Source organism: Microtus oregoni, unplaced genomic scaffold, assembly GCF_018167655.1.
Source record: "Microtus oregoni isolate MIOR12 unplaced genomic scaffold, Mior012 000062F_ref0000492, whole genome shotgun sequence".
NCBI lineage: Eukaryota > Metazoa > Chordata > Mammalia > Rodentia > Cricetidae > Microtus > Microtus oregoni.
This window is the reverse complement of record NW_024543872.1, coordinates 11300877-11328329: the sequence shown is the minus strand read 5'-3', so window position 1 is coordinate 11328329 and position 27453 is coordinate 11300877. Positions and strand designations below refer to the sequence as shown.

General features: G+C 43.5%; 1 protein-coding gene across 1 annotated transcript in view; it reads left to right on the top strand.

Moving 5' to 3' along the window:
• The window catches only part of LOC121439770 (vesicular, overexpressed in cancer, prosurvival protein 1-like), a 39279-nt gene extending 12876 nt beyond the window's left edge, over window positions 1–26403 (top strand). Inside the window, exons 2-4 of the mRNA XM_041640399.1 lie at window positions 4193–4270; window positions 17198–17334; window positions 24018–26403. Of these exons, the coding sequence (XP_041496333.1) occupies window positions 17208–17334; window positions 24018–24208 (318 nt within the window). The 5' untranslated portion in view covers window positions 4193–4270; window positions 17198–17207 and the 3' untranslated portion in view covers window positions 24209–26403. The remainder of the gene's footprint in view (window positions 1–4192; window positions 4271–17197; window positions 17335–24017) is intronic.
• The last annotated feature ends 1050 nt before the right edge of the window (window positions 26404–27453 follow it).

Genomic DNA, 27453 nt, shown 5'->3' with positions numbered 1-27453 from the left:
AAGGCACTAATTTCATTCCCAAGGGCGTCACCTTAATGACCTGATGACTTGCCAAGACTTACCTTAACATGCCGTCCTATTAGTGATTTGCATTTCTGAATATGAATCTTGTGGTAGATGCAGGAGAGGGAGACAAGTCCATCTAGTCCATCACAGTAACCAAAAGGGAAAGGAATGTATTTTCCTGCGATGTCTTACTATATAGTGCTGACTGGTCTAGAACTCACTATGTAGACCAGGCTAAGAAACCACAGGATCTCCCAGCGTCTTCCTCCCAAGTACTGGTGTTAAAGGCTTGGACCACCACACCAAACCCAAAAGGAAATATTTATATGCCAATATTTTACTATTTTCAAACTAGAAATATTTGTATTTTATTGACATTGAACATTCTCTAACTTAATATGTCCACCTATTCCATTTATAGAATAAATGTGTCTAAAGGCCAGATCCTGTTTACTTCTGGACAGTGCTAATAATGACACGTGCTTATTTCTCATCCTTAAAAACTCGGCAGAAGGACCGTCTCACTTTTTATATTATTTAACTGACACTGGCACAGACTGCAAACTCATGGCCCACAAGTACCCAGACTTATTCTTGCACCCTAAGGACTACATTACTTCTCATTCATCCAGAGAGAAACATAGACACCCTAGCGTTATCTTTGGAATATACTGAATTACAGATTAACACCTGCTCAGGGTAATGTGTCCTGTTCTCTGATGTGATCTACATTTGGATCCCAGCGTGCAGCGAGAAGCCTTGGCTAACAGACAGCCATTTCCAAACGGAAACTGCAGGCCCATATAATTAGGAGTGCTGACCAGTGAGTGGATAAGAATGGTGTTATTTTCTACTGCCAGTCTGGGAATTGGTGTATCTGGTCCACAGTAGAATGAGATGGAAAATCCATTCTGTTATCACCATCTGCTCTGCACCCAGTTTGGTATTAATGACTTCCTTTGGAACACAAATGCTTTTTCAGGCATTGGGCACGTGTGTTAGAGGGTGGCCTTATTCAGTACATTATACCACCCAGTAATACTTTCTACACTGAACTAAGCTCGAGGTTGTAGTTAGCATTTAGTTTATAATTGCTCATATTTGAAATGGCAGCAGGATGTGCCTCATCCTCCAGTTGAAGGAGAGGGGATGAGAGTATTAACCTTGGGTAAGTAAGTGTGTGTTCCTTTCGCTGGGAAACATTTGCGGGCATCTGACACTGAGAGTCAGGCCAGAGATGCAGAGGAGTCCTAAGGATGCTGAAGAGTGAATGGATGTGTAGCTGAAGGAGCCATAATGAATGCCTTGTGTTTTGAGAGGAGAAAACAGTCATTTGTCAGTATGTACTTGCAGTTTCCAAACTGAAAACTTAACTTAGGCTTGGCTGTTGAGTCTTACGGAAAGGAAGAGTCTGAATGAAGACCTCACAACCCACTATGCTCATGATATTCTGGGAGAGATGGGTTTTCAGATGGAGGGCTGCATCTGTTGTTATAGCAACAAATGCAGGTAATCGTTACCTATATATTCAAATACTAAATATACAAGAGCTCCCAGAATTCTAGGCAAGGTGCTCTAAGTATGTTTATAAGCTGGCCTATCTTCCTGCCTCGAAGATCTGTAGGATGTCTAGGCTTGGGTTGAGTAGCTGCTTCCTTAGAAGGGTAACAGTAAAAGTGAAACATTTTAGCAAATGCAGTGTTTGAAAACCATTCTGAGCATTAAAGGTATCAATGTCCACCCATGGCATCTTTTATGCAGAACTGTGGATTGAATAGACCCCATCAGGCAGCTGACAACAGAATGAGATTTCCCTTCTGGTTTACTGTTGCCACATACACAGATTCTCTAGTTGGCAGGGGAGGAGAGCAGCTCCTGTTAGAGCTGAGGTAAAGCCCAGAGAGGGATTCTTTTTTTTAAAAAAAAAAAAATATTTATTTATTATGTATACAATATTCTGTCTGTGTGTATGCCTTCAGGCCAGAAGAGGGCACTAGATCTCATTACAGATGGTTGTGAGCCACCATGTGGTTGCTGGGAATTGAACTCAGGACCTTTGGAAGAGCAGACAATGCTCTTAACCTCTGAGCCATCACTCCAGCCCCAGAGAGGGATTCTTGCAGAGCAGGAGAGCAGTAGTTCAGAAGAGCTTCACCTGGCTCCCCAAATCCCCTGTGCCGGCAGGACAGAAAACAGTGCCTATCCGCAGCAGGTGAACAGAGTGTTCCCATTAACAATACCCTTGTGAGAATTACACCTTGTAAAATTGATGATTGCCAGATATCAAGTAGTACAGCTGGAAGCAAAAGTGACCATTTGGCCAATTTTGTATTACCCCAGAAGATGTAAGAGATCAGAAGATCTTATCTTGGGGCTACTGACAGTAGAAAGTCACCTCAGAGCCCAGAGGCTGGGACTTGGGGACACCCAGATGTGCCCAGGGAGGTGACAGAAGCCAATTTTGGATATAATAGCACTTTAATCATATTCAGGTTTTTGTTTTTATTTGTTTGTTTGGACATCCCCAAAAGTTGCTCTGAAAAATACAATTTATGTTACAGCCTATTGCATATGTATTTGTATACGACAGAAGTCTGTTTCAGAAGATATTTTTTATAAAAGGAGACATCTAACCTTTTCTCATCCGTTTTCACCTTCATAACATTAGTTAAGACCACAGAGATTGCAGCAGTTGGAACAGAACTATTGTAAGTACATGTGGGTCCCCCCCAAACCAACACCACACCTGTTACCTTGTGTCACTTGTCATATTATGTCAGGCTTCTAATGATTGTTACCTGCTAACCATAGCGAGAGCTTAACATAAATGCAGTCTTCTCTGGGAGTCTCTATAGCCACTACAAAGTTTCCATGCAAAGAACCCCTGAAGTTGAAATCAAAGAGCAGCTTCTGCTTCCTGTTATAGGCTCAGCTCAAGGACCTCCAGCCATTGGCATAAGGGTACTGCTTTCATGTTATCTTTCAGTTCCCAAGCAGCAGGGCCAAGAACAAAGAGGTAAATCAGGTGGGAGTAGAGAAGGTACCCCATTGTCAGTGCTGTGTTCAAAGTGACAGTGCTCTAGAAGCTACTGACCTCCTGGCTGGCTGACTTTCCTTGTTGTTAAAAAGTAATAACTCCTGAGAGAAGCACTTGAGTAAGGGAAGGTTTGTTTTGCCTTTCTGCAATCCGTCATGGTGAGAAGTCATAGCGGTGAGCATGGCTGGAGCTGAGGCGTTAGGAACATGAGGCAGCCCATCTCTGTGCATCTGCATCCAGGAAGCAGAGGGCGTGAGTGTCCTTGCTATGCTCACTTTTACTGTCTGTCGACCTGAGACCACAGCTCACGAAGCCTACTCACACTCAGAGCAGTCTCCCTGCTTTAGTTAAACCTCTGGAAGTTTAACACCCATCCTCAGCCACATCCAAATGTTTACGTCCTAGGTAATTCACGTCTCGTCAGGTTAACAATCAAGGTTAGGCATCACCCCAGCTGAGTTCACTGTTGCTATCAGCAGACAGTAACCAGAGCAAAGAGGGGGTGCAGCAGTCCTGGAGTGTTGTTCTGTGGTTGTTTGCACCTTGCATATGGTTACTAGACTCTAACAAAGCACTTAGATTGGTGCCTGTAAGAAGTAATTTCGTGGGTGGCTCTTCTGGGTTAGGACAGCCCCTGAACATGTCCCATGAGTCAGGGTCCTGCCAGAGGCCTTGGGTAGGTAGAGGATTATGGAAGCACGTAGTCTTTATAAAGACGAAGCCCTGGAATCAGCATTTGAAGGGTCCCCATCATTCTATCTGATTTGCTATTAAAGAAGCTAAGGTTGATAGATTTAATAAGAGAAATCACATAGATAGAAAGTGTCCGACCAGAACAAAGCCCTTTCTCTTAACTTGACTCTGTAACCTTTGCTTTTAGCTTGCGAGGGCATTGGAGGCAGTCCCACCTTCCCCAAGGTCAAAGGTTACCCACAGCATAGGACAAGTCCTTGTTAGTGTTCCTATGTTGCAGAGATTCCTTGGCGCATGGGTCTGGTAGACTCAGCGCCCTTTCTGGTCCTGAAGACTCCCCAGAAGGAATCCATTGTGATTTTTCTAAGTGCTTATGCTTGTAGAGAGTCTGACGGAACCACACAATGAGGAAAACTGAATCTTTTTTTACCCAGAATTCTGCCCTCTCTCCTGCAGATGCCGTTCCTATGAAGACTGCTGTGGCTCCAGGTGCTGTGTGCGGGCCCTCTCCATCCAGAGGCTGTGGTATTTTTGGTAGGTTACAAGTTGTTCTTCTTCTGAGTGCCCTTCCCTAGTTTTGCCTCCAGTCCTCAAGTGCCCACTCTCAGCCTAGTGACAACCTCAGTTCCAATGTCATCATCATGGCCCTGGTCTCTGGGACAGTCTGGCTGAGTAAAAGCATTTGGCTTGCCTTCTTCCTGGGCTGCTGGGGTAGGAGTTTGCAGAGCCTTTTCCAACTCCATTGTTGCTGTCTGGGTAAGAGGAGCTTGGAGAAGTACAAGTTCCGCCATGAGCAACTCCTTAGCCAGCTCCTGAAATAGTTGTTGTAGGAGGCTGCCTGTTTGTTTCCGGCTGCTTAGCCCCAAAAATAGTCATAGAGAAACCATATTATCTGTAATACTGTTTGACCAATAGCCTAAGTGTATTTTTTGCTAACTCATACTTTAAATTAATCCATCTCCATTAATTTGTGTATTGCCACAAGGCTGTGGCTTACCAGATAAAGTTCCAGCGTCTGTCTCTGGTGGGGCTACATGGCTTATTTCTGACTCTGCCCTCTTTCTCTCTCTCTCTCTCTCTCTCTCTCTCTCTCTCTCTCTCTCTCTCTCTTTAATATATATATATATCTTCCAGCCTGGCTATACTCTGCTAAGCCATTGGCCAAAAGCAGCTTCTTTGTTCATTAACCAATAAAAACAACACATAGACAAAAGGACCTCCCACATCAAATGGTGTCAGGGCAGATTGTGTTCAGGAGTCAGAATCAGCAGACTGAGACTTGTGACAAAGTTTCTGTTGCCTGAAAACCTCCCCTCATCTGTATCTACAGTGTCTTAGCTTTCAAGACAGGAACCCTACATCCTCACCCTTCCCCAAGCTCCTCACAGAGATTTGGGTAACGTACGAGATCCATCAGTTGCACCTTGAGAGAAGGGTGGGAGGCACACTGTCGTTCAGACAGTAGCCATGGGCAAGTCTTAGCTCTCCGAAAGTCTCTGGAGATACACTCTGCTCTGTAGCCAAGAGGCATTTCACATGTGGGCCGTGGCACAGTGCCACAAAGGGGACTTCTGTAAAAAGCACTGATCATTTCTTGAACTCGTCTGTTTGGTTTGCTTATGATCATGTGGGAGACCAAAACAGGAACAAAATACCTCGTGAGTTAAAGGGAGACTGAAACAGGAACAATATACCTTGATGGTTAAGGGTTCTGTTTGCAGCTAAGACATTAAAAATAAGTTTCTGTTTCTCTTAAGTCCTTGCAAGCTAAGGTTTCTGTTTGTAGTTATTTAAGTTCCTGTTTGTCCTGTGTTAAGTCCTTGTGAATTAAGGTTTCTATTTGTAGTCAGGAATAAGCTCCTGCTTCTTAGCTCTGATATAAACTGCTTACAACCCACTCACAAGATGTCATTACCCTTATTCCTTCCTTTTCATTGTATCTTTCTAACAACGTACAACAGGCAATTCTTGCACCTGTGCAAGTCTCCTATAAAAGAGACTTCAAAAGGCCATCAGGGACAGCTCTCTCAAATCCCAACTTAGGGTGAGAAGGCCAGCTCTCCAGTCCCAGGTTCACCCCCAAATACAGCTTGCTTTAATTGGACAATCATGGATTTGATCTTTTCTACAAACAAATGTGGTAGTTTTTAAAATTTTGTGTCAGACCCCATTCCTAGGGAACCTCTGTGGCTAGTCCTATAGGAGACTTTGTGACTAATACAGCCATGAGTCTGAAGGGATGACAGGTCATAGTGATGCCCATCTCCAAATGTCCCCTGTTGAGTTCCTCAAGCTGCTGCCCCATGGTGACCTGGAGAAGCTGTCCCTGTAGTCTCTAGAAGGTGACTCAGGCTGTCAAAGTGGACTGTCACAGTCCAGGTCTTTTCCTCTGGCATGGTACCTGCAACTTAGTGTTTAAATGAGTTCCCATAGTTCAGCCTGGCAGGCCCTGTGGCAGAGGCTCTATCTTACCTTATCTAAAACTTTTTTTTTGGGGGGGGGGGTCTTCCTATACATCAAGTAATTACCTCTTAGCCCTGGGGATTAGTTTTCGCTAAAACGATCAAAGTCAAGGTAATGGTCATAACCAGCTGAACTAGTATGCAGGTCTCATTGAGTCAGGTGGTAGGTGGGGGTATAAGGTTCCCCCGTTTGCAGCAGCCTCATGTTAATTGAGGAGACATCGTGGACAGACTTAATTGCTATTTGCCTCTCTGTTGCTTGAAATATTTAGGATATGGGTGCAGACACTAAGATCCACTGAGTTAGAGAATTTGTCCCCTGTCATGTAAGGCATGAAAAGGAATTCATCTTCCTTGTAGATAAAGAGGAGGTGTTCCTTGTTCCGGCCTACACACCAAGAGCAGTAAGTTTTGTTTTCCCATGCATTCTCATCCTATAACAATGAAATTTACTCTGATGGCATCTGTGTCCATTCAAGGGAAAGGGCACTACTTGAACGTGGGGATGTCTTGTCATGTAAGTGTACTGTAAATTTAACCTACATTACTAAAGCATTCAATTTTCTATAACCAGCTTTTTTAAAAAAATACACCTGGTTTTGAATATTATTTTATATTAAACAAATCTTATTTTAAACTTGTTTTGAGTAACTTAAGTTAGGCTTAACTTTGACAGCATTTACGTAAGACTGTATAGTGGGAGGTACATTGGTTTCTCCCTCTCATTCTGTCTCTGTAAACGAGTTAGATTTGGGCTGAGCATGACAACAAACACATTTTGGACACATTAAAGACATTTGGTCATGGGGAAAGATCGTCACCAATCCCACATCAGACAGATCTTCAAAATAAACAAAGAACTCAAAAAATTGGTCATCAAAAGAACAAATAATCCAATAAAAAGTGGGGTGCAGACCTAAATAGAGAACTCTCAACTGATGAATCTAAAATGATTGAAAGACACTTAAGGAAGTGCTCAACATCTTTAGCCATCAGAGAAATGCAAATTAAAACAATTCTGAGATTTCATCTTATGCTTGTAAGAATGGTCAAGATCAAAAACACTGATGACAACTTATGCTGGAGAGGTTGTGGGGAAAAGGGAACACTTCTGCATTGCTGGTGAGAGTGCCAACTTGTACAGCCACTTTGGAAATCAGTATGGCAATTTCTCAGCAAATTAGGAAAGAACCTACCTCAAGACCCAGCAATACAACTTTTAGATACATACCCAAAGGATGCTCAGTCATTCCACAAGTACATGTGCTCAACTAGGTTCATATCACCATTATTTGTCATAGCTAGAACTTGGAAACAACCTAAATGCCCCTCAACTGAAGAATGGATAAAGAATATGTGGTATATTTAGACAATGGAGTACTAGGGAAAAAAATAATGACATCTTGAAATTTGTGGGCAAATGGATGGATCTAGAAAACATCATATTGAGTGAGGTAACCCAGACCCAAAAAAACAAACATCATTGGTACTAACTCATAAGTGGCTTTTAGACATAAAGCAAAGAAAAACCAGCCTACAATTCACAACCCCAGAGAACCTAGACAACAAAGAAGACCCTAAGAGAGCCATACATGGATCTAATCTACATGGGAAGTAGAAAAAGAAAAGATCTCCTGAGTAAATTGGGAGCATGGGTACCTCGGGCAAAGGTAGAAGAGGAGTGGGTAAGAAGGGAGAGAAGCAGAAAAGAATATATAGCTCAATAAAAACAATAAAAAATAAAAAGCAGACATTTGATCAGTTATAAGGTGGCTAATAATTAACATTTATGTCTTAGCTATCTTTGTTGTAACAGTTTATAATAGACTGGCAAGATTTCATAATTTTATCTGTTAAGATTTTAAGCCTTTATATTACAGTTTTGAACTGAAGCCCTTTTAGTACCAAAATACATTTTAAACTGTAAAAAAAGTCAATGGGGAAACTGGGGACCTCATTTGATCCTTCTATAGTGCAATTTTATAAACTCTAAATTAATTTGAAGAATAATTTCTATTAAATAGCTCATTTTATCATATATAATTATATATGTTACAGGAAAGAACAGTAAGATCGACTCTCATAAAGAGACATAAGAATAAAAGGTGTATAATTAATTTTTACTGTAGTTTTTTGATGTGTTCAGTCTCTCTAATAGTTAAACTTAACAAAGTTAGCAAAGATATACATGATTAGGCATTATCTTTATCTAATTTTTTTTGCTAACATGAATAGACCATTATAAACTTAAGAATTTGTAAATCTCAGTCATCAAACATACATCATCCTTAAATTCCATCATTTTTTTACAAAATTTATTTTATTGTAGAAAAATCCGTCCTTACCTACAATATTTTAACCTTTTTAACCAAAAAAATAGCTTCATAATTTATAAGACTTTTTGTATCTATTTATTTTTAAATTTTATTTCTCTAAACAGTAGTTGGATTCAGATTATATACATGGAATACTGTAGCAAATTGAGATTACCTGTATACAGACTGCTAAGTAGTAACCTTTTCTGTTGTAAGTTTTGAGCTATTTTTCTGATTGGAATTTTATAGTTTTATTTTTTGTTTTTTGTTTTTTTTGGCTTTTTTTCAATTTTCCCCCTCCACCCCGCAATGGTCTTACAGATCCTGAGAGGAAGAAAGTTTAAATTTCAGCAAAAGCTTTAAAGATATACATGAGCTTGAATGGGGGAACATTTTTGTAAATCAGAACGAAGAAGGGTGTATGTATTCAAAGGGCATCTGGAATTACAGCTAGCCATTATAACCTTTATATGTAAACCTTTCTGATTTAACAGTTTCAAATACTAGTCATAAATAAACTTACCATTTGTTGTAAGAACTTTTTCCTAAGGGGGCTTACTAGGCAATATCTAATTTCATTGGGGTCTTTAAACAACATATGTAACAGCTTTTTCCTTGCTGCATTGGTGGGCCCTCTTCCCAGTCTTAGTTTTTAGCCTGTATGCCCTAGTTTCTCCAACCTTGATGTCAAATACAGTTAAGCGCTGATTGCATTTAACCAGCTGGCAGGAGCAAGGAGTTGACGGGATACTCAGATGAGGGTCCAGGACTTGCCTGTCGCTCCTTTCTTAAAGGAGTAATAACATAACAAGCCCATTTCTGGGTACTCGGCCACAGCTGGAACTGTTATTGGGAGGTTTCAGACACGGAGTGTTTGTGTTGGTTTGAATGAGAATGGCCCCCATTGGTTCATGTATTTAAATGCTGGATCCCTAGTTGGTGTAACCATTTGGAAAGGACTAGGAGGTGTGGCCTTGTTGGAGGAAGTGTGTCACTGGGGGTGAGATTTCAGAAGCCCTGACCAGACTCAGTGTCTCTCTGCCTGTGGGTCAGGATGGAAAGCTCTCAGCTCCTTGCCTTGCATCTCTGCTCCCTGTGATAATCATGGATTAACCCAGATCTTTAACCAGTTTGTGTGTGTGCGTCTACAGGTGGAGGCAAACAACTTGAAAAGCTTAATAAGTATTTTTTTTCTTATAAAGACATCAGGTTGCAGAATAATGTGTGATAAACTAGAGAGCAGTAAACAGAAAGTGAAAATTAGACAAGGGAACTCAAAACTTCTGACATCAGGCTGTTTCCCCTCCCCCCACACCCCCTCTTGATGTCTGTGTCTTTAAAACTGAAAAGTACAAATAAAAGCAGGAGTACGCAGACTCTAGGGCAGAGGCAAAGGTAGACCACAGGCTTAAGGCAAAGGAGGCCCAAGAACAGGAAGAATATCCTATCTCAGGAGAAGCAGACTTAGAGACACAGTAGAAATGGCAGGCATTAGGACCTAATATAGAGCCGACCTCAAGTCTGTCCTGAGCCACATAGCTAAGAGGCATCCCCACACTGAAACTTGCCTTCTACTTTGTGGTCATTCTGAGATGGAGTCCTGGATTCCCAGGCTGGCAAGGCTACCAGGATGCCAGGGGTCTTGGCTGGGATAAGGAAATGGGAGGGGCTGCTTTGTTCCTGTCTGCATCACAGCCGCAGCCCCTGCTCCCTTGCTCTTGCAGCCACCACTCACCCTGTGCTATTTGCCGTCTTGTTGCAGCTGGGTTGTCTTACAGGGTTCCATCAGCAAGCCTCTATGGCTCACTCCCTATGGACCAGGGGAGCCCGTTGAGAGAAGGAAGATGGAAGTTGACTAAGTTCCAGGCTCTGAGTGAGATGTTAAGTGGGAGCTGAGTGACAAGGATGAGAAGAGGTGGGGTAGGTCTCTGAGACTGAGAGCGAGGGAGAAGCAGAGGAAGAATCGTTTGGGAGGCACGACCAAGTGAGGAAATGGTCTTCAGACAGAAGGGTAGTTGAGTTAAGCTGTGGACAGGCAGAGGACATTTTAGTGTCCTGGGGAGTAAGAGGAGTGCAGTGCCTAATTTTCAAAGATCTCTGCTTAGAAGAAGAAAGGGGCAATCTAAGACCACCACAAGGAGTTTGTGACCCAGGCGGACCATCCTTAACTGTGGTAGTGGCTCCTGAACTAGCTCTTTTTCATTTGTAAGTGTTTGGACAGGAAGGCTTTCTCAAAGTAACATAGTCTCCCAGCGTCTATACCAGCAGCCAACGCCAAAAACCCTTGGGAGGTTTAATGTTCAGTCTACTTCATAGAAGGCCAGTCGACTTCACAAAAAGTGTGCAGCTTTTCCTTGAAGAGTGAAATACCACAGTCCTCCTCAGATCTCTTCAGTATACATTGAAGGGGTGAAATCTTGGATTGGGTGGTCCCCACATTAGAAGGAAAGTAAGTGGCTTGTTGAAATTTATTAGAAAGATAAACACAAAGGCAATAGCAATAAAAAATAGACATCTCAACTCCATGTAAGACCCATCACATGTCCTGACTTGGGAGTAAGAAAGGTTCCCAGGCAGGTGACTCCAGGAGCTGTTTGGTATGCTTGGAGATTCCCCAACCTGGAGGAAAGGGTATGTAACTGGGAAGACCACAGATAACAAGAGAGGATACACAGAACAAATAACAAATACTGGCAACCATAAGGACAGAGAATGTAAAAAAATGCTCCAGGCACCCAAGCTGCAGTGACCCTGTGACTCAAAAGAGCAAGAGTGAAGTGTGCAGCCAAGAGAAGCCATCATGAAGCCAAAATGAGTGCAGTCCACCTGTCTCTCAGAACCAAGAGAGGGGGCACAAAATAAGACAGAAACACCAATATCAAACCAACAAAATAACTCCCCCCACAGAGCTTGCCCTGTGTGTACTGAGTCATGTATATAGTTGGCTGGTCATTCATGCAGACTGAAACCAAACCAGACCTCTCATGAGAGGTGGAATCAGAAAACCAAGCCCTCTGCAATTGGTGTCCCAGCATAGCACAGGACAACAAGGGGCGGATCCTCAGTACAAGTTTTCTTCAGAAACTTTAAAGCTTCTCAAAGGGGCGTATCTTCCTCAAAATATCAAAAAATGACGCCCTAAGAGGCCTGCCCCATGGGTCGTCAGAGGCCCATCCTTCTCCTCCCTAAGAAGGCTCCTCTAAGAGGCCTATACAAGGCACAATCTTTTTAACTGAATCCAGTACACCAATTTACCTCCTAAGGATGTCAGAAGGACTCATCCATTTTGTCTGGGAAAACAGCAGCCTTTCCAGACCTTTCTGATTTCAGTGACCCTGGAATGTTTGTCAAGGAATCCTCACATGTAGCGCAACCTCTCCTTAGCCAGGAAGGCCCAGTGAGGTTGGGTCCTGTGTTGGCGTGGGAGAGCTCACTGGGGCTTCAAATGAAATAATCCATGTGAGGACGTTACAGATCGCCATGCTTTATTAAGTCTATTGAGAGAGTTCTCTAGAATGCTAGGAGTACACTCAGGCCTTAGACACTTGGTGCAGAGACAAACGAGGGTAGCATTTCTAAAGTTAAAAGGCTGTAGTCACATCTTACCTGGTGTAGGCTAAGGGGTCTTTACATTGTGACCGTTATGTTGTAAAATGTCACACAAGACCTTTCCTCCAGAGGAACCAAGCTGTTTTTATGTACCAGGACCCTTTCTCAGCAGGGAAGGAGGGCCCTTCTAGTGTTGTAAAGCAGTTTATGATGAAGGATGAGAAGACATTTGTTTTCAGGCATATGTGACTTCCAAGGGACCACCTGACATTTCTTAAGCTATTTCAGAACACCCATGCCTGGGCTGCTAAAATCTGTGGAGCATAAAGCGAGGTTTGTTGATGAGCCGTCATCCTGTAAAGTGGATGATGATAAAATCATACTAGTTTCAGAAACAGAGCAAGAAAGGAGACTTAGCAGAACAGAACATGAGAGACTCTAGAGTCCATTCCAAAGGGCTCAGCCTGCGTCAGGGGATGCTTTCCTTGTAGGGTGGGCAGTTTCAGAGGATCGGGAATAGAGCTTAAGACAAAGCATCAGCAAAGCTTTGCTCTGCTTTCAGTAAGAGATCATTGGAGTGGGAGTAGGGGAGCCTGGGGAGGGATAGGGGGAGGCTCCCTGGTGCTGAAGGCCAAACCCTCTGGAATGATTCTCCTGTTTCAGAATGGGGAAGGGAAACAGTCTCATGAAGTCTAATGGTTTTACAGAATAAAGACAGTTGCAAGTCCTGACAATTTTAAAATACATTGGTGGGAATTCAGTCCTGTGCTCCAATGTGGGTCTCTGTCTCTGTCTCCTTTCATCGCTTGCTGAAGGTTAATATTCAGGAGGATGCCTATATGTTTTTCTTTGGGTTCTCCTTATTTAGCTTCTCTAGGATCACTAATTATAGGCTCAATGTCCTTGGTTTATGGTTAGAAACCAAATATGAGTGAGTACATCCCATGTTCCTCTTTTTGTGTCTGGCTTACCTCACTCAGGATAGTGTTTTCTATTTCCATCCATTTGTATGCAAAATTCAAGAAGTCCTTGTTTCTTACTGCTGAATAATACTCTAATATGTATATATTCCATACTTTCTTCATCCATTCTTCCATTGAAGGGCATCTAGGTTGTTTCCAGGTTCTGGCTATGACAAACAATGCTGCTATGAACATAGTAGAGCAGCACGAGCAAGGAACTCAGGACCATGAGGGGTGCACCCACACACTGAGACAATGGGGATGTTCTACTGGGAACTCACCAAGACCAGCTGGCCTGGGTCTGGAAAAGCCTGGGATAAAACCGGACTCTCTGAACATAGCGGACAATGAGGACTATTGAGAACTCAAGAACAATGGCACTGGGTTTCTGATCCTACTACACGTACTGGCTTTGTGGGAGCCTAGGCAGTTTGGATGCTCAACTTACTAGACCTGGATGGAGGTGGGGGGTTCCTTGGACTTCCCACAGGACAGGGAACCCTGATTGCTTTTCGGGCTGAAGGGGGGGGACTTAATTAGGGGAGGGGGAGGGAAATGGGAGGCGGTGGCTGGGAAGAGACAGAAATCTTTAATAAATAAATAAATTAAAAAAAAATACATTGGTGGGTACATCAGAGAGATCGTTACAGCAGGATAGAAAAAGCTTTTCTGCAGGCATTAGATGCCTATTTGATGACATTCTTAACTTTTGGGTTCCTGGAAGCTAGGAGGAGGCTGATAATTTGATAGATTCCAGTTTTCATCTATTATTAGTCACAAGGTTTTCCTCTATTTGTTAGTCCTGACACAGAGGTGGGAAAGGCATGGCTATTTAGGGGCTAAAGCTAGTCCAAGATAAAGTAATTAGCTTCTAGACCTGCATCATTCCAACTGTGTGCATGCACAGGGGGCTTTTGTGTGCATGGGGGAACAGGGGTGGTATATTACATCTTCAGGTCGGTTCCTCTGCAGCCTCCCAGTAGTAGATAGCAGCAGATGCAGGTACATCGATCTCCTTATCAGGAGCTCATTGGATCCCAACAGCCCACAGGTGTTATCAGACAAGTCGGCTTTACTGTCTGGACTTGTTCCATCTACCTGAGGCTTTTAGGTCATTAACCCTTCAGTAACAAGTAGGCCGTTATATGGGAGTACTCTGCAGACAGTGCGCAAATCTTTTTTATTTATTTTTGTTTTATGTGCATTGGCATTTTTCCTATATGTATTGTCTGCATGAGAGTGATGAATCCTGGAGTTATAGACAGTTGTGAGCTGCCATGTGGATGCTGGGAATTGAACCCAGGTCCTCTGGAAGAGCAATCGGTACTCTGAACCGCTGAGCCATCTGTCCAGCCTCCACAAAACTCCTAATGCCAGGAATTCAGGGAAACGTTGCAAAGGTTTTGAGCAGCTCTTTTGGTGAGGTTGTTCCCAGCATGATGAGATAAGTGTTTTGTGGAGAAGAGGTCTCAGACTGAGAGAGAAAAAGTCAGTGCTATCAGTTAGTTCAATGTCCTCAGCTGACCTCTGTGGCTGCTTTTCCTTCTTTTCTTTCTTTTTTTTTGCTTCTTTTTTATTGTTTTTTTGCTCTATACATGTTTCTCTGCTCACCTCCCTTCCTCCCCTCTCCCCTTCTACCTTTCCCTGTGACACCCACGCCCCCAATTTACTCAGGAGAGTTTGTCTCTTTCTCCTTCCTATGTAGAGTCATGTATGTCTCTCTTAGGGTCCTCTTTGTTGTCCAGGTTCTTGGCCCCTGCTTCTTTACTGCAGTTGAGAGGAGAATGCTTTTAAGAGGCCCTGCCAGCTATAGAAACAAAGCTGAGGTTTGAATGAAATTTTCCAGTTTTAGAATGGCGGCTGTTTGTACCCCTCATTAGCATTGTAAACCACATGTTGCAAAATGGGAGAGATGGGCAGGGATAGCTGTGTGGATGAGCCTGCCACTGGAGGTTCCCATACCACTCCTGGAATGGATCCAGGCAACAGGGTCTTGTGTTATTGGTGCCCCTCACCAGGAGATTGCAGGCTGAGAAACTGCCATGTTAAAAGAATTAAAAAGGCAAACTGAATTAATGAAACTGGATTACTTCTGACTTTAGAAAATGAAAGCAACTTCGCCTTCTAACCAACCCTTAGGAAGCTTCCCAACTATGCTGTACGACAGACTACAGTGGGCACCCTGCCTGTGGATATAATCCTTTGAAAACAACTCTTCTCATTAATTGCCACAACTCTCACCCAGCTAACTTGAAGTTCACTTTCCTGGCCTTTGTCAGCCCCCCTCCCCCTACTAGAAGTAAGTCCTCAGGCTAATATTTCAATGAGGAACAGATCAATTACATGTATTACCAAAGACACAGCTGGTCTGTCAAGTGACTCTGTGCTGTCCTTGCTTCTGAAGTGTGAGGTACAGTGTCATTTTTCATTTAGGAGGGAAAAAAGTTCCATTTGGCAGTATAACCAACATCTTGACCTCGTATCATAGTGAAGACCTCAGATGACTTATTTGCAAACCAGAGAGCCAGATCCATTGGAATGGCCAGCAGTGAATCGCTGTGTACATCCCTGTATACTCTAGGCTTTGAGTCACTGTTCTCAGATATGTTTGTAGGACTTCACGTTAAAGGTAAGATGATAAACCTAAAGAGGCAAGTCCAGCTAGGCTTAGTGGTACTGCCCTGTAATCTCAGCTGCCTGGGAGGCTAAGGCAGGAAAATTACATGTTGAAAACCTGCATGGACTGTAGAGTACATTCAAGCCAGTTTAATGAGACCCTATCTGAGAGTGAAAAATGTAGTGAAAAACAAGGGTCTGGGGATGTAGGACTATACTGATAGAGATAGAGCAAGAGTGGAAAAGGAAGAAGAGAGTGGGAGAGGGGGGAGGGAGGAGAGAAAGAGAGTGGGGGAGAGAAAAAGACAGAAAGAGAGAGGGAGAGGGAAGCTGGAGACAGGGAGGGGCAGGGGGACAGAGGAGGCAGAGACAGACAGATGCTGTCCCTTGTGTGATTCCAGCATCTTTGCTGATGAGGTTCTCTACTTTGCCAGACCTCAGAATCTACTTCCCACGTCCCTCCAGGGCCAACTCCTGCATCTCTCCCCTGAGCTTTCCCTGCTCTAGGCCTCGTCACACATGCCATTCTTCTCACCAGACTTCCTGTTCCTCCTCAAGGCACCGCCTTCTCATTTAGAACATAGCTCAGATATGGCAGGAGGAGAGTATTTGTCCATTCTCATGTGCAATAGTATCTTTGTGTACGCCTCCCAGTGCACCGAATTACACACTCAAACTATAGTGAGGAGTTTTGATAGAAAATATTTCACACAGGTCTGTTCTTCCAGCCTTCATTTTTCTTTCTGATCACTTACTTGTTAGGAATAAATAGTTTGTGCATTTGCCTTTCGGTTTCTCTTCTATTAAAAATTAAGTCCGTCGAGGTGTGGGGAAGGGACTCACTGACTGTCTTTGGTAGGATTTCTACTACTGTGATAAAACACCTTGCCTAAAGCAACCCGAGGAGGAAGGAAGGGATGTATTTCATCTCACAACTCTCGGGTCAAGTTCTGTCACTGAGGGAAGTCAGGGCCAGAACTGAAGCAGAAGCTGCCCAGGGACACTGCTTAAGGGCTTGCTCCTCATGACTTTTTCAGCCTGCTTTCTTCTATATCCCAGGTCCACCTACCCAGGGGTGCTCACAGTGAGTTTGGCCCTCCCACATCAGTCAATCAAGAAAATGCCCCCACAGACTTGCCTATGGGGAGTCTCATGGAGATATTTTCTCATTTACTATTCTATCTTCCCAGATATGTTTGTGTCAAATTGGGAAAAAAAAAAACAGCACACCGCACAGATGATTATGTGTAGTTAGTGGACTGGCTTATTTACGTCAACTTGACACGGGCTAGACTCATCAGAGAGAAGAGAACCTCCATTGAGAAAATGCAGGGCAAGTATTTCGCTGATACCATCCGTAGGAGGATTGTCCCAAGGTGAAACACTCGGGGAGGACCAAGGCTAGTCGTATGCCTTCATGGCTGGAGGCTTCCCACAGCTTGGTGAATCTCTCTGCTTTGCCACTTTGGAGTAGTATTCCAAAAGCAACTGGGACTCATCCGGCATTTTTGTTACCATTCTAGAGCCTGGCCTCAGCCTGTGTCTTGATCTCTGCAGGTTCCTGTTGATGATGGGTGTGCTCTTCTGTTGCGGAGCTGGTTTCTTCATCCGCCGGCGCATGTACCCACCACCGCTCATCGAGGAGCCCACATTCAATGTGTCCTACACCAGGCAGCCACCAAACCCTGCTCCAGGTCAGCCTGCCTCATCTTTGTCTGTCCTCTTCTGCCATTTATAATGCCCAGAGTGTGCTTAAAGAGATAAATCGGACTGTTTGGTCATTCATTTCTAATGACTGGTTTTATTGGCTATTTCTGCTGGGAGCAATGCAATATATTCTGTGCCTATCAGCTCATGTTTTTATATTATTGTTGACGTACCCTGTGTGAGTGATACACGGTTCATATATACATAGATGCCTTTTCCTTTTTCCTTTAAAAAGCTGTTTAATATATACACTTTTATATTTAAACAATAATGACCCTACCATTCTTAATTCATCTGAAGTAAGTATGCTATTAAATGACAATTTATTTGGTGTTTTTATGAATGCTTATGATTTTGTTGTTTGTTTGTTTGTTTTGCATCTTAAAAAAATTACTCAGTAAGTATGCATTGTGTACCTATTTGAATATTCATAAGTAGTGCAGCAGTAGACATTTTTATAGAAGTCACTACTGGCCTTGTAGAGCATATTACCTCAAGTAATATTTTAAGATCAAAGAGAATTAGCTATTTCTTAGTTCTTACAGGACACTTTTGCCTTAAATGTGTAAATCTTCCTCATCCTATGGTAGTTGGTGTTGCCTCCCCTCAAGGCACCAGCTGGTATGTGAGTTTTGACAATGCCTCTGAGGTCCCCTGCCTTGGATGGAACCTTCTGAAAATGGAGAGTTGCAAGGTCCCAGCAGCTAGAGTGGACAGGCACTGCTCATCCTTTCTCTGAACGAAAGATTTTATGTTTGATGAAGTTGAGGCCACTATCTTGATTGTGTTCACATGGCCCTGCTCCAGTCATGGCTTCTACCTGGAGGCCTTGGGGAGAGTATGTCCATTCATCCCACCCTGCAGGGAGATGAGTGGGTTGGAGACAAGATTAGTGGAGCACCCTATGTGGAAGTGACATTTCATCAGCCTCTTTAAGATGCCCACAGTGTTTCAAATAGTCGCAGTTAACTGCAGTAAATAAGAACAGTCTGTATCAGGAGGAACACCGAGTTTTTAAAAAAAGAATAAAGTGCCTGTGAAAGCATAAAAAAAGACCATTGGTTAGTCTGCCAGTGTGCGGATGTCAAGGACTTAGGACTGGTATCATACATCTTAGATCAGAGTTGTTATCGTGGGGCTAAGAGGCATAGTGAGGGTGCTGAGGTTTGCTACCATTCCATCCGTGCTCTAAGTGGTACCTGGAAGCATTCAGAAACACAAGTGCCCTTATTTACCCCATAACCACCAGTGTTGCAGACCCCACTGGTGTTAAAGGATCCCAGCTGCAGAAGACATTGGTTTAGGTCCCTAGGTCTCTACAGTGAGTTGCTAGTTGTCCCAAATTCCTTTTTCAAGAATGTAAACTTAGTCAAGCTGGGTGGCACACAGAAGAGGCCTAATCAATGCTGAGGTGTATGCAAGGACTTTGTGCACTTGCTGGGGGATTCCACTTTTCTCTTATTGGTAGTATGAAGGACAGAAACTGGATTTTAGTGAACCAATGTGTGTGCTCGACCATGGTTGATACAAATACTACTCTCCCTCCGAGCTATAGTCCCAGCCCTTGGCTTTTAGAGACAGTGTCTCACCCTGTAGCCCAGACTGGCCTTTAACAGTGTGTGGTCCAGGCTATCTTGAAACTTCATATCTTCTTGCCCCAGCCTGTCCAGTGCTTTGATTTTAGGAATGCACCAAGACATCTTTTAAACTATGCTTGGTAATGAAGAAGAAACAGCGGAAGATTCATTCCCTGGAAGGCAGGAAAGGGCAGCACTCTATAGGCTGGTGTGAGAGGGAGCTTATAGTACTGGTAGGACCAGCATCCGTGTCCAACACCATTGATGAGGCACACAGTGAAGAAGTGCTGCTGATTGGCGGTGAGAAGGATGGTCTAGCATCATAGTTCTGGGGCTTTTGCATGGGCCGAGTAGGACTCTGAACTAATCAGAATGTATAGGTAAAGTAGTTGTGGAGATGGAAGTTCAGAGGCAAAGCTCCTTTTGAAACTGGGGGAACCAAAATGTTTTTAATTGAAACTCTGGGGTTTATTGAGAATACACAACAGAAGACAAGAGAGGAGAGTTGAGTAGTTGAAGTTCTGAGAGTAAAAAAAAAGATGCTGAATGGGATATGGAACCCTGAAGTCCATGCGCCATAGGGTGAGTCACTGATCCTTTAGCTTGTCAGTACCTTGCCTAAAAAATTAAATCGCGTGAAGGAAAGAAGTCCATGTTTTCATCTCTGCATAGAAGAAAGAGAAAGTCTGACCTCATCAAATCCCATGGTCTTTTTTCTATCTGGGTCCACATCCTTTTGGCACCAAGGCAAGAAAGAAAGACCAGCTTCATCCATTCATTTCCTTACTCAGAAAACATTAGCCAACCACTTGCAGCCTTGTGCCCCGACCCTTTAGAAACATAAAGAGCCACTGGAAGAAATTGTAAAAACTTGGGCCACGGTTGAGGATTATGGTTGAAGGACAAAAGGAGTTTGTGTTCAGAAAGACCAGAGTTCCCATAGAGCTTAGTGAACTAGTGACTGACCGTGAGGGAGATAGTCTAGGTCATAAAAATCAAAGATAAACCGTGCCTGTTCCTTGTGGAATTTATATAGCAACACTAAAGTCCATAGTCAGGAACAAGGGTCGCCACACAGTTTATGAGGAGAGGCTAAGCATGTGTCTCAGTTACCTAACTTAACTAATATTCACAAAGCCCTGGACTCTGTCCCCAGCCCCACACAATACCAGATATGGGAGCTTCTGGATCTAATTCTAATACTCAAGAGGTGGAGGCAGAAGGGTCAGAAGTTTTAAGGGCACTATTGACTACTTAGCAAGTTTGAGGTTGACTAGAGAGTTGCAGGATGCTATTGATACTACTACTATTACTACTACTACAAATATAAAATAATAATAATAATAATAATACAATTGTATGAGAAAACAACCTAAAGAAGCACTTGGTAAAGAAAGAAGTGTGTGAATCTTTTGTAGGATGGCTCTGCCACCAATGGTGAGGAGAATAGCCATTAATATAATCTGTGGTATTACTGTCATTTACATAAAAATTATTTCCTCTAATGTAACCTTTTTAAATGAAGTAGTTAGTTGTGGTACTTAGTCTCTTTGAGAGATGAGATTTCATTCCTTTAAGTCGTACATTTATGGTGATTGCATTCATAGTTTGCTGACAATTTTGATGTCTCAGTTCTGTAAGGTATGTCATCCCACAGTTGTGGTTAGGTGTCTCGCTAACTAATACAAACCACTACAAAATGAACACCAAGAGTGATGCTTTGACAGTTAAATTATCCTCCAAGTCAAACTGAAAGCACACAAGGCTGCTTTGGGGGAGATAGTTAGGGCTGGAGGAATAATACAGGCATCCTGTGTGTCATGGGAGATTGGTTTAAGGGTGCCCCTGCATTCAGGCATGCTAACGTCTTTTTTATAAAATGGCATGGTGCTCTCCCATCTTCCCCATTTTTTGTTCAGATGGACACTAGCGTTTCCTAACTGACCTTGTCTTTTGGTATTCAATTCCTCTTGCTTCTGTCAATTTCTAACAAAGCAGCCTTATTCTAAACAGAAGTGAGAACTTGTGCTCTCTGTTTTCTAAATATTTCCCACTTTCCTCAGGTGGAAATCCTATCTGTGGTCCCCACAGACCTTCTGTCTCTCACTTTCCCCTATCTCTAGTTGCCTGGTTGACTCTGATCTTTATTACAGCTTCTCTTCTGGTTCATTCCACACCTACACTACACTTGCCTTTTGTTTTCTTCAGATCTGCCAGGATACTATCTTCCTACCTTATGTACATTGGTTAAAAAACATTCCGCTAGAAAAGCTTATGTCCTCCATCTAAAATCTCCATCTACACATGGTACAATCTCCCGGACAAGCCCGTGGAGTGCTCCTCTGTCACCCCATGTGACATGATAATGCTCTTCTCTCAACCTCATGCATGCATAGCATGCTCCTCATCACTGTGGTGGCTGTTTTTGCCTACCTGGGAAGAGCAACCCTCAAATGAAGCATTGTCTCCATCAGATTGGCCTATTGGCACTGTCATAGCTGATGTGGTATCTAGGTAGATGACAGACACTTTCAGTGAAGTGGCGGGATACACAGTTAGCACATAAAAGTCATTGATTTCCTATATACCAATGATAGCATACTGAAAGTGACATTAGGCCAACAACAAAACAACAACAAGAGAGTAAATGTCTCCAAGGAATTGAAAGACTTCAAAGAATTCAATGTCTGTGGTCACAGATAGACCTAGTGAAAATAAGAGGATTGCAAAACAATGGTATGAATGTAGAATGGGGATGTGTAGGCAGAAGGGTAGCAGATGTGACAGGAGGGAGTTAGGAGAGGGCTGAGTGGGAGTAAACAATGCACTGTGTACACGTGGGAGATTGTCATAGAACAAGTTCAGCCAGTTATGTATATGTGTTTATATATGGTAGGGTAGAATATTTGACCAAAGGTACATTAAGGCTTTGAGATTTTTCAATACATTGAAAAGTCAACAAGAATGATGATTAAGTTTATCACAAAATGTTATTAAGAGTAACCCAATTCCTTCTAGAACATTTTATTGCTTTAAACACAGGGGTTAGATCCCAGGTTTATGTCAGAACATTAATTATTTTGAAATAGATGAACCTATTTTATTAGTTCTCAAACTGTGGATTTTTGTAATTGAGGTGATATATTAATTTCTTTTATATTCTTTTTTGGAGTTGATCAAAGTCTGTGCTAAAAGACAGACTAAATTTCCTAAACAGTTCTTCATCTTTATCCTTGGTAAGAAAAAAAAAAAAAAAACAACAACAAAAAACCCTGGGAAGAAGCCGTTCACATGGGCTGATAACCGGTTAGAACTGTAAATGATGGTGGAGAGTCCACTGCTGATCATAGCCCAACTACAGTTTCTTTGTGACATCTTTGGCTCCCTTCATAGCCACTCATTGCCCAGCTCTGCATCAGACCCAACATCCTGATAAACAGATACAAACCTTTGGAATGTATTAGCAAAACCCCTTTCTCCACCAATGGCAAGGCGAAGAATGGTGTCGCAAATGTCCATCTGCCTTGCTGTAACCTACTTCCCTGATGTACCCACCAATTTATTTTAAAATCTCTTTGATTTATGACTTTCTTTGTTCTGCTCCCATTTAAAAAAAAAAAAAAGCCCTCGGAAGTGCTTCCACTCTGGAACACAGAAACTGGGTGACCTAGCTCCGTATTCCTGGGCCGTGGTCACTCGGATTAGGCTCCAGGATAAACCATCTCTTACTCCCTTTGAGATGAGAGCTGTGGTTTTTGTGTTAACACCTTCATTCACCTGAAAGTCTTGTCCAGTTTTGCTCTGGTTCACAGCTTTAATCTGTATTTGTAATCCTGCTTTGCACATTTGTCCATTACAGTTGACTGTATTGGTTTCCTTGGGAACTTTTGTTCTTACTGTATCATTTGTGATGCAGTTGACTGTCGTTCTGAAGTTTTTCATTTCCGTAGAATCATGTGCACATTGGGAACAGGTCTTTGAAACGGTCTCTCTGAGGTCTGGGGATATCTGCCTAACTCGTCAGCCTTGTCTCCATGGGTTTCATGCATGCATCGCTGTCTTTCTGCTTTTACTTCCCTGAGTATGCATCTCTGCTCAGTCAAACATGGATCCGTCTTCTTTCTGTTCCCCTCTGTGTGATATATCTTCCCCACCTTTTGTTTGTTATGCTTTTCTAACATCATAAATGTATTTCTATGTCAAATATTTTGTGAAAATTTAAGGTACATCCAGTTTGCCAATCCCTACAAAATCCATGAGCCAGTGTTAATCTGAGCAGCCCCACTGTGGGGACATTACAAACACAGGCCAAGCAATATCTCTAGCCCAGAGCCTTCCCTGTGCCCGCCTGTCACAGGCAATTGGGTCCCCCATCCTTTTCCACTGGTCCTCTCAGTGTACATAATAGGCACTTCCTTCTGTCAAAGAAGGAGGAGGCATATATCAGGAAACTGCCAGGTATACCCAGCATGGGCCTGTGGGAGTTCCCTTTGGCCCACCTGGATGACAGACACCCTTTGTCTTCATGAAGTGGTACAGGAATGGAGACCTTACCTTCAGATACAGTGAATTTCTGGTAAATTGTGTTCAAACTGTGTTGGGGGGACGATGATAAATCTGGGCCAACAGATTACTTAGGGGATCTTCTCACAGCCAGGGCACAGTGACGACTCTCTGTGGTCCAGCTTCCACCTGGACTGGGCACACTCCTGCAACCACACTTCCAGCACGTACTTGACCGGCTCCAGCAAAGTGAGCTGCCTTGTTTTCAGCTCCCGGAGTTTGTGATGGACTCCAGTGCCTCCCTAGGACACTCCGTCATTCTTTCATACTCCTCTACTTTATTGCGCTCTGGAGACTGATGATATTTCAGCAGCACACCTCTCCAGAGGAACTGTGCTCCCCGAGGGCAAGACCACGTGTTTCTCTTGCTTGTTACCTGATCTAGCTGTTTACTGTCTCGAGGACTGTTTGGTTCCTAATAGACAGTAGTGTAGTGACTGATGGGGGCACAAGGGGCCGGGTAGTACGGAGATGTGCCAAATGGTGGGGTTTTCTCTTCTGTACTCACATACGGATATCTTGTCTTTCAGGAACCCAGCAGATGGGGCCGCCATATTACACTGACCCTGGAGGACCCGGGATGAATCCTGTTGGCAGTACCATGGCAATGGCTTTCCAGGTCCAACCCAATTCACCTCACGGAGGCACAACCTACCCACCACCTCCTTCCTACTGCAACACACCTCCACCTCCCTATGAACAGGTGGTGAAGGACAAGTAGCAAGATGCTACCCAGAAGGCAAAGAGGCTGGACAGGCCCTTCTGTATGTCCTCCCCATCCTCACTGATACTTGCTGACAGGGTGGTCCAAGGGCAACTGCTCTTTGATATCTTCAAAGCAAGCCAGCTCTCTTTCAAGTTTTTTGTGGAGGACATTTGAATTTCATACTGTGTCTCCTCTGTCGCTTCTGTTTCTGATGTAGTCTGTGCTCTCTGGGAGAGTGTGGCAGCAGTCCCCGAAGGTTGACATTCCTGCGGTGGCTAGGGTAGATCCTCAGGAGAGAGGCTAAGAGGAAAGGAAGGCATAGCCTATGTCGGGGCAGGTGAGGGGTCAGGATGCAATAAGACTCACATCATGTGGTAGTGGGAAGAGAAGCTTGAATGGCCGCTGTCCACTGTCCTAGCCCGTTCTCCTCATAGAAGCAGTGGAAATATGCCGGGGAGGCCTGCTGAAGCTGCTTGGCCTCCACTCACGTTTCGAAAATAGGCTTTCCTCTATAGGGACCGTAAAGACCCAAGTGTATCCTGTTTCCAGTGCAAGATGAGGGTCAGAATCAGGCCCCAGTTGGACATCTGCAGTTAACTAAAGACCATTAAAGAGGAAAGTCTTTTAAGTTAGGAAAGACCACTCCCTGCTCCAAATGAGACGTTGCATTTTATGAATCATGCTGTGGCTTCAGGGAACTTTTCTTTTTCTACATTTATTGAAGTGAGAGTCCTGTCCTTCAAGATCAGATGGCGAGTGAAAACCCTTCCCCTAGGTAGTTCTGGTGATGGCTTTCTTGGCCAGGTCGGAGCAGGAGACACAGTAGACTGGTTAGTTTACACAGACCCTTGGAGGGGGAGAGAAGAGTTGAAGGAGCTCAGCAAAGCAGGGCCAGCATTGCTGAAGAAGAACGAGGATTGTGTTTGATCCTAGCATGGATGTGCTAGACTCAGAAGACGGGAAGTTTCTGGATACAGTGGAAACCTACTTAGTTGCACAGACCACATAACCAAATTAGAGAAAGAAAGTGTAGTTAGAGATGCTATTTCCCAGGTGAGAATCCGAGCTTACCCATAGATTTACAAGTAGCCGAGGGAGTTCTTAACAGTGAGGAGTGTGTTCCCTTGCATAGTTAGTCACGTTGATATGTATTTAAACCCAGATTGAGACCTTGTGTACTAAGAGCAAGGCAGTATAGCTAAGATGTCTAGATTACTTTATGTGTCGTACTGTGGGGACTGGGGCTGGGAGTAAGGGGACTGACATTTTAAATGAACCAATCAGAGCCTTTTGATAAATTGTTACTCATTGGATTGGGTATCCAAACATATTCCTGGAATGTTCTTGACCACCTACGAGACCAGGAAGCATGGTGTCATGCTCTATTGGGGTATTTATATGGGGCAGGGGTTCAGGAATCAGGACAGTAGCAGCAGAGGCTTCGTTTTAAGGACAGGAAGCATGGGGACTTGGTAGACAGTTTCATAGAAATTCCAGGGAAGGAATGAACACCCTTTAAGGCAGTTCGTGGACACAGTGCTGCTGCCTATACCATTGAGCACCCTTGTGTCTCTGGCATCCCTGCATCCTGTCCTGGATCCAGTACCCCTCCAGGTTTGGGTCCTCGTTTTAAACAAGACAACAAAGCACAATGTCTGCTGTTTACAATCAAGACAACTACACGGTCCAAGCATTTCTGCTCCCTTGTGGTTTTAATTTTAGTTTCCTCTGTTCCTTTTAAAAATAAGCACAGTGAGAGCTGCTCCTGTTGTCTGCACCAGGGGACAGCTGAATCAAGGCATTCAGCATCCATGACTACATTTTATCTTTTTGATAGCAAATCCTTTTGAGAAACTGAGCGACTGATAGGGCCCAGCAATTTTATACTCCAGTATCTGTGTCAGATAAATTTTGTTTGCCATGGAGCTTGCCTTGGAATTCCTTCAGCCGTAAACATGGGCAAAGCCTATGGAAATTGCACTTCTGGGGACAGTCCCCAGCATTCTTGTTTTCTTGTCTTCAGTAACGTTCGCCCTTTCCTGCAGCTCCACTTACGTGTGCTGAGGTCCTACAGAGCGGTGCTCGGGGCCAGACCTGAAGGAGACTTGCGCATGCTCTTTCCTGGCAACACTGGGCTCCTATTTCTTCTTTGTTCTCTTTTGATAGGGTCCTGTTTCCTATGTATACAAAAATAAAAGTGAATTTGGTCATGTGCTGTGGTTGTTTGTTGGGGTGTGGGAAAGGGATGGAGATGAAGTTCCTAATGAGAAATTATACCATGAATTCATATGGGAAGTAGGCTTGCGTAGATGGTGCTCCCTACCTACATAGCTGGAAGCTAAATGTCATCCAGGAATTTGCGTGCCTTTTGGTCCAATGACACACTTTCAAAAATCAAGACAGGAAAAAGTCGCCGGAGGCGAGTGAGAAGCAGAAGTGTTTATCTCACGGGGGATGCTGTTTGGGGACAGGAATGTGGCCTTGCTCTCCTGCAGGAAGTTGGCCCTCTAAAGTACTACTGGATGTGGTGTCCACAGGTGTCATCTCGGCTGCTCAGAGACCCAAGGCCCAAGGACTGCGTGAGTGCAGGAGTCCAAGACAGGCAAGACAACAGCCCCATTCTTACCTCAAGCCTGCAAATGTCTTGGCCCATATAGTCAGGAACTGTACTTCTTGGATATGACTGGGGATTTAGCTGCCAGAGTTAAGCTCCATTTTGGGTGAATTGCTAAATGACAAAGTTTTTAGAGTTTTATATTCCAGCTTCTTTAAATACTTGTCTGAGAAGCCTGATCCCTTCTCTGTTTGTCAACCCACATCTGGGGTATTTGTTTCAGGGCCGTTGCCAGACCATGTTGTTTTCACTGAACATTTTTGAGAAGCATCTTATTTCTGTATTATCTTTTACTATACAGATTTGTAAACTGTATAATCCTCTTGGGGAAGCAGGGAGGGCAGGGTTGGAGGTATCTCAGTCCTTCTGCTCAAGACTATATCTAAGGATAGGTGATTCCAGAGGAAGAATTAAGGAAAACTGTTGTCTTTCCATCTCATTGTTCTGCATGCTATGGCTGGGCCTTTTATCAGTGTGCTCTCTTCACTGCTTATTACAGAAAAACTCATCTGACAGGTACTGATGCTGGAAACATGGCAGTACATGGGACTTTCAAAGATCTGTTTATACTGCTTACATATAGTCATCAATAAGGTACAACTCACAGTGACCCATTTCATGTTCAACGTCAACTCAGGATTAAAGG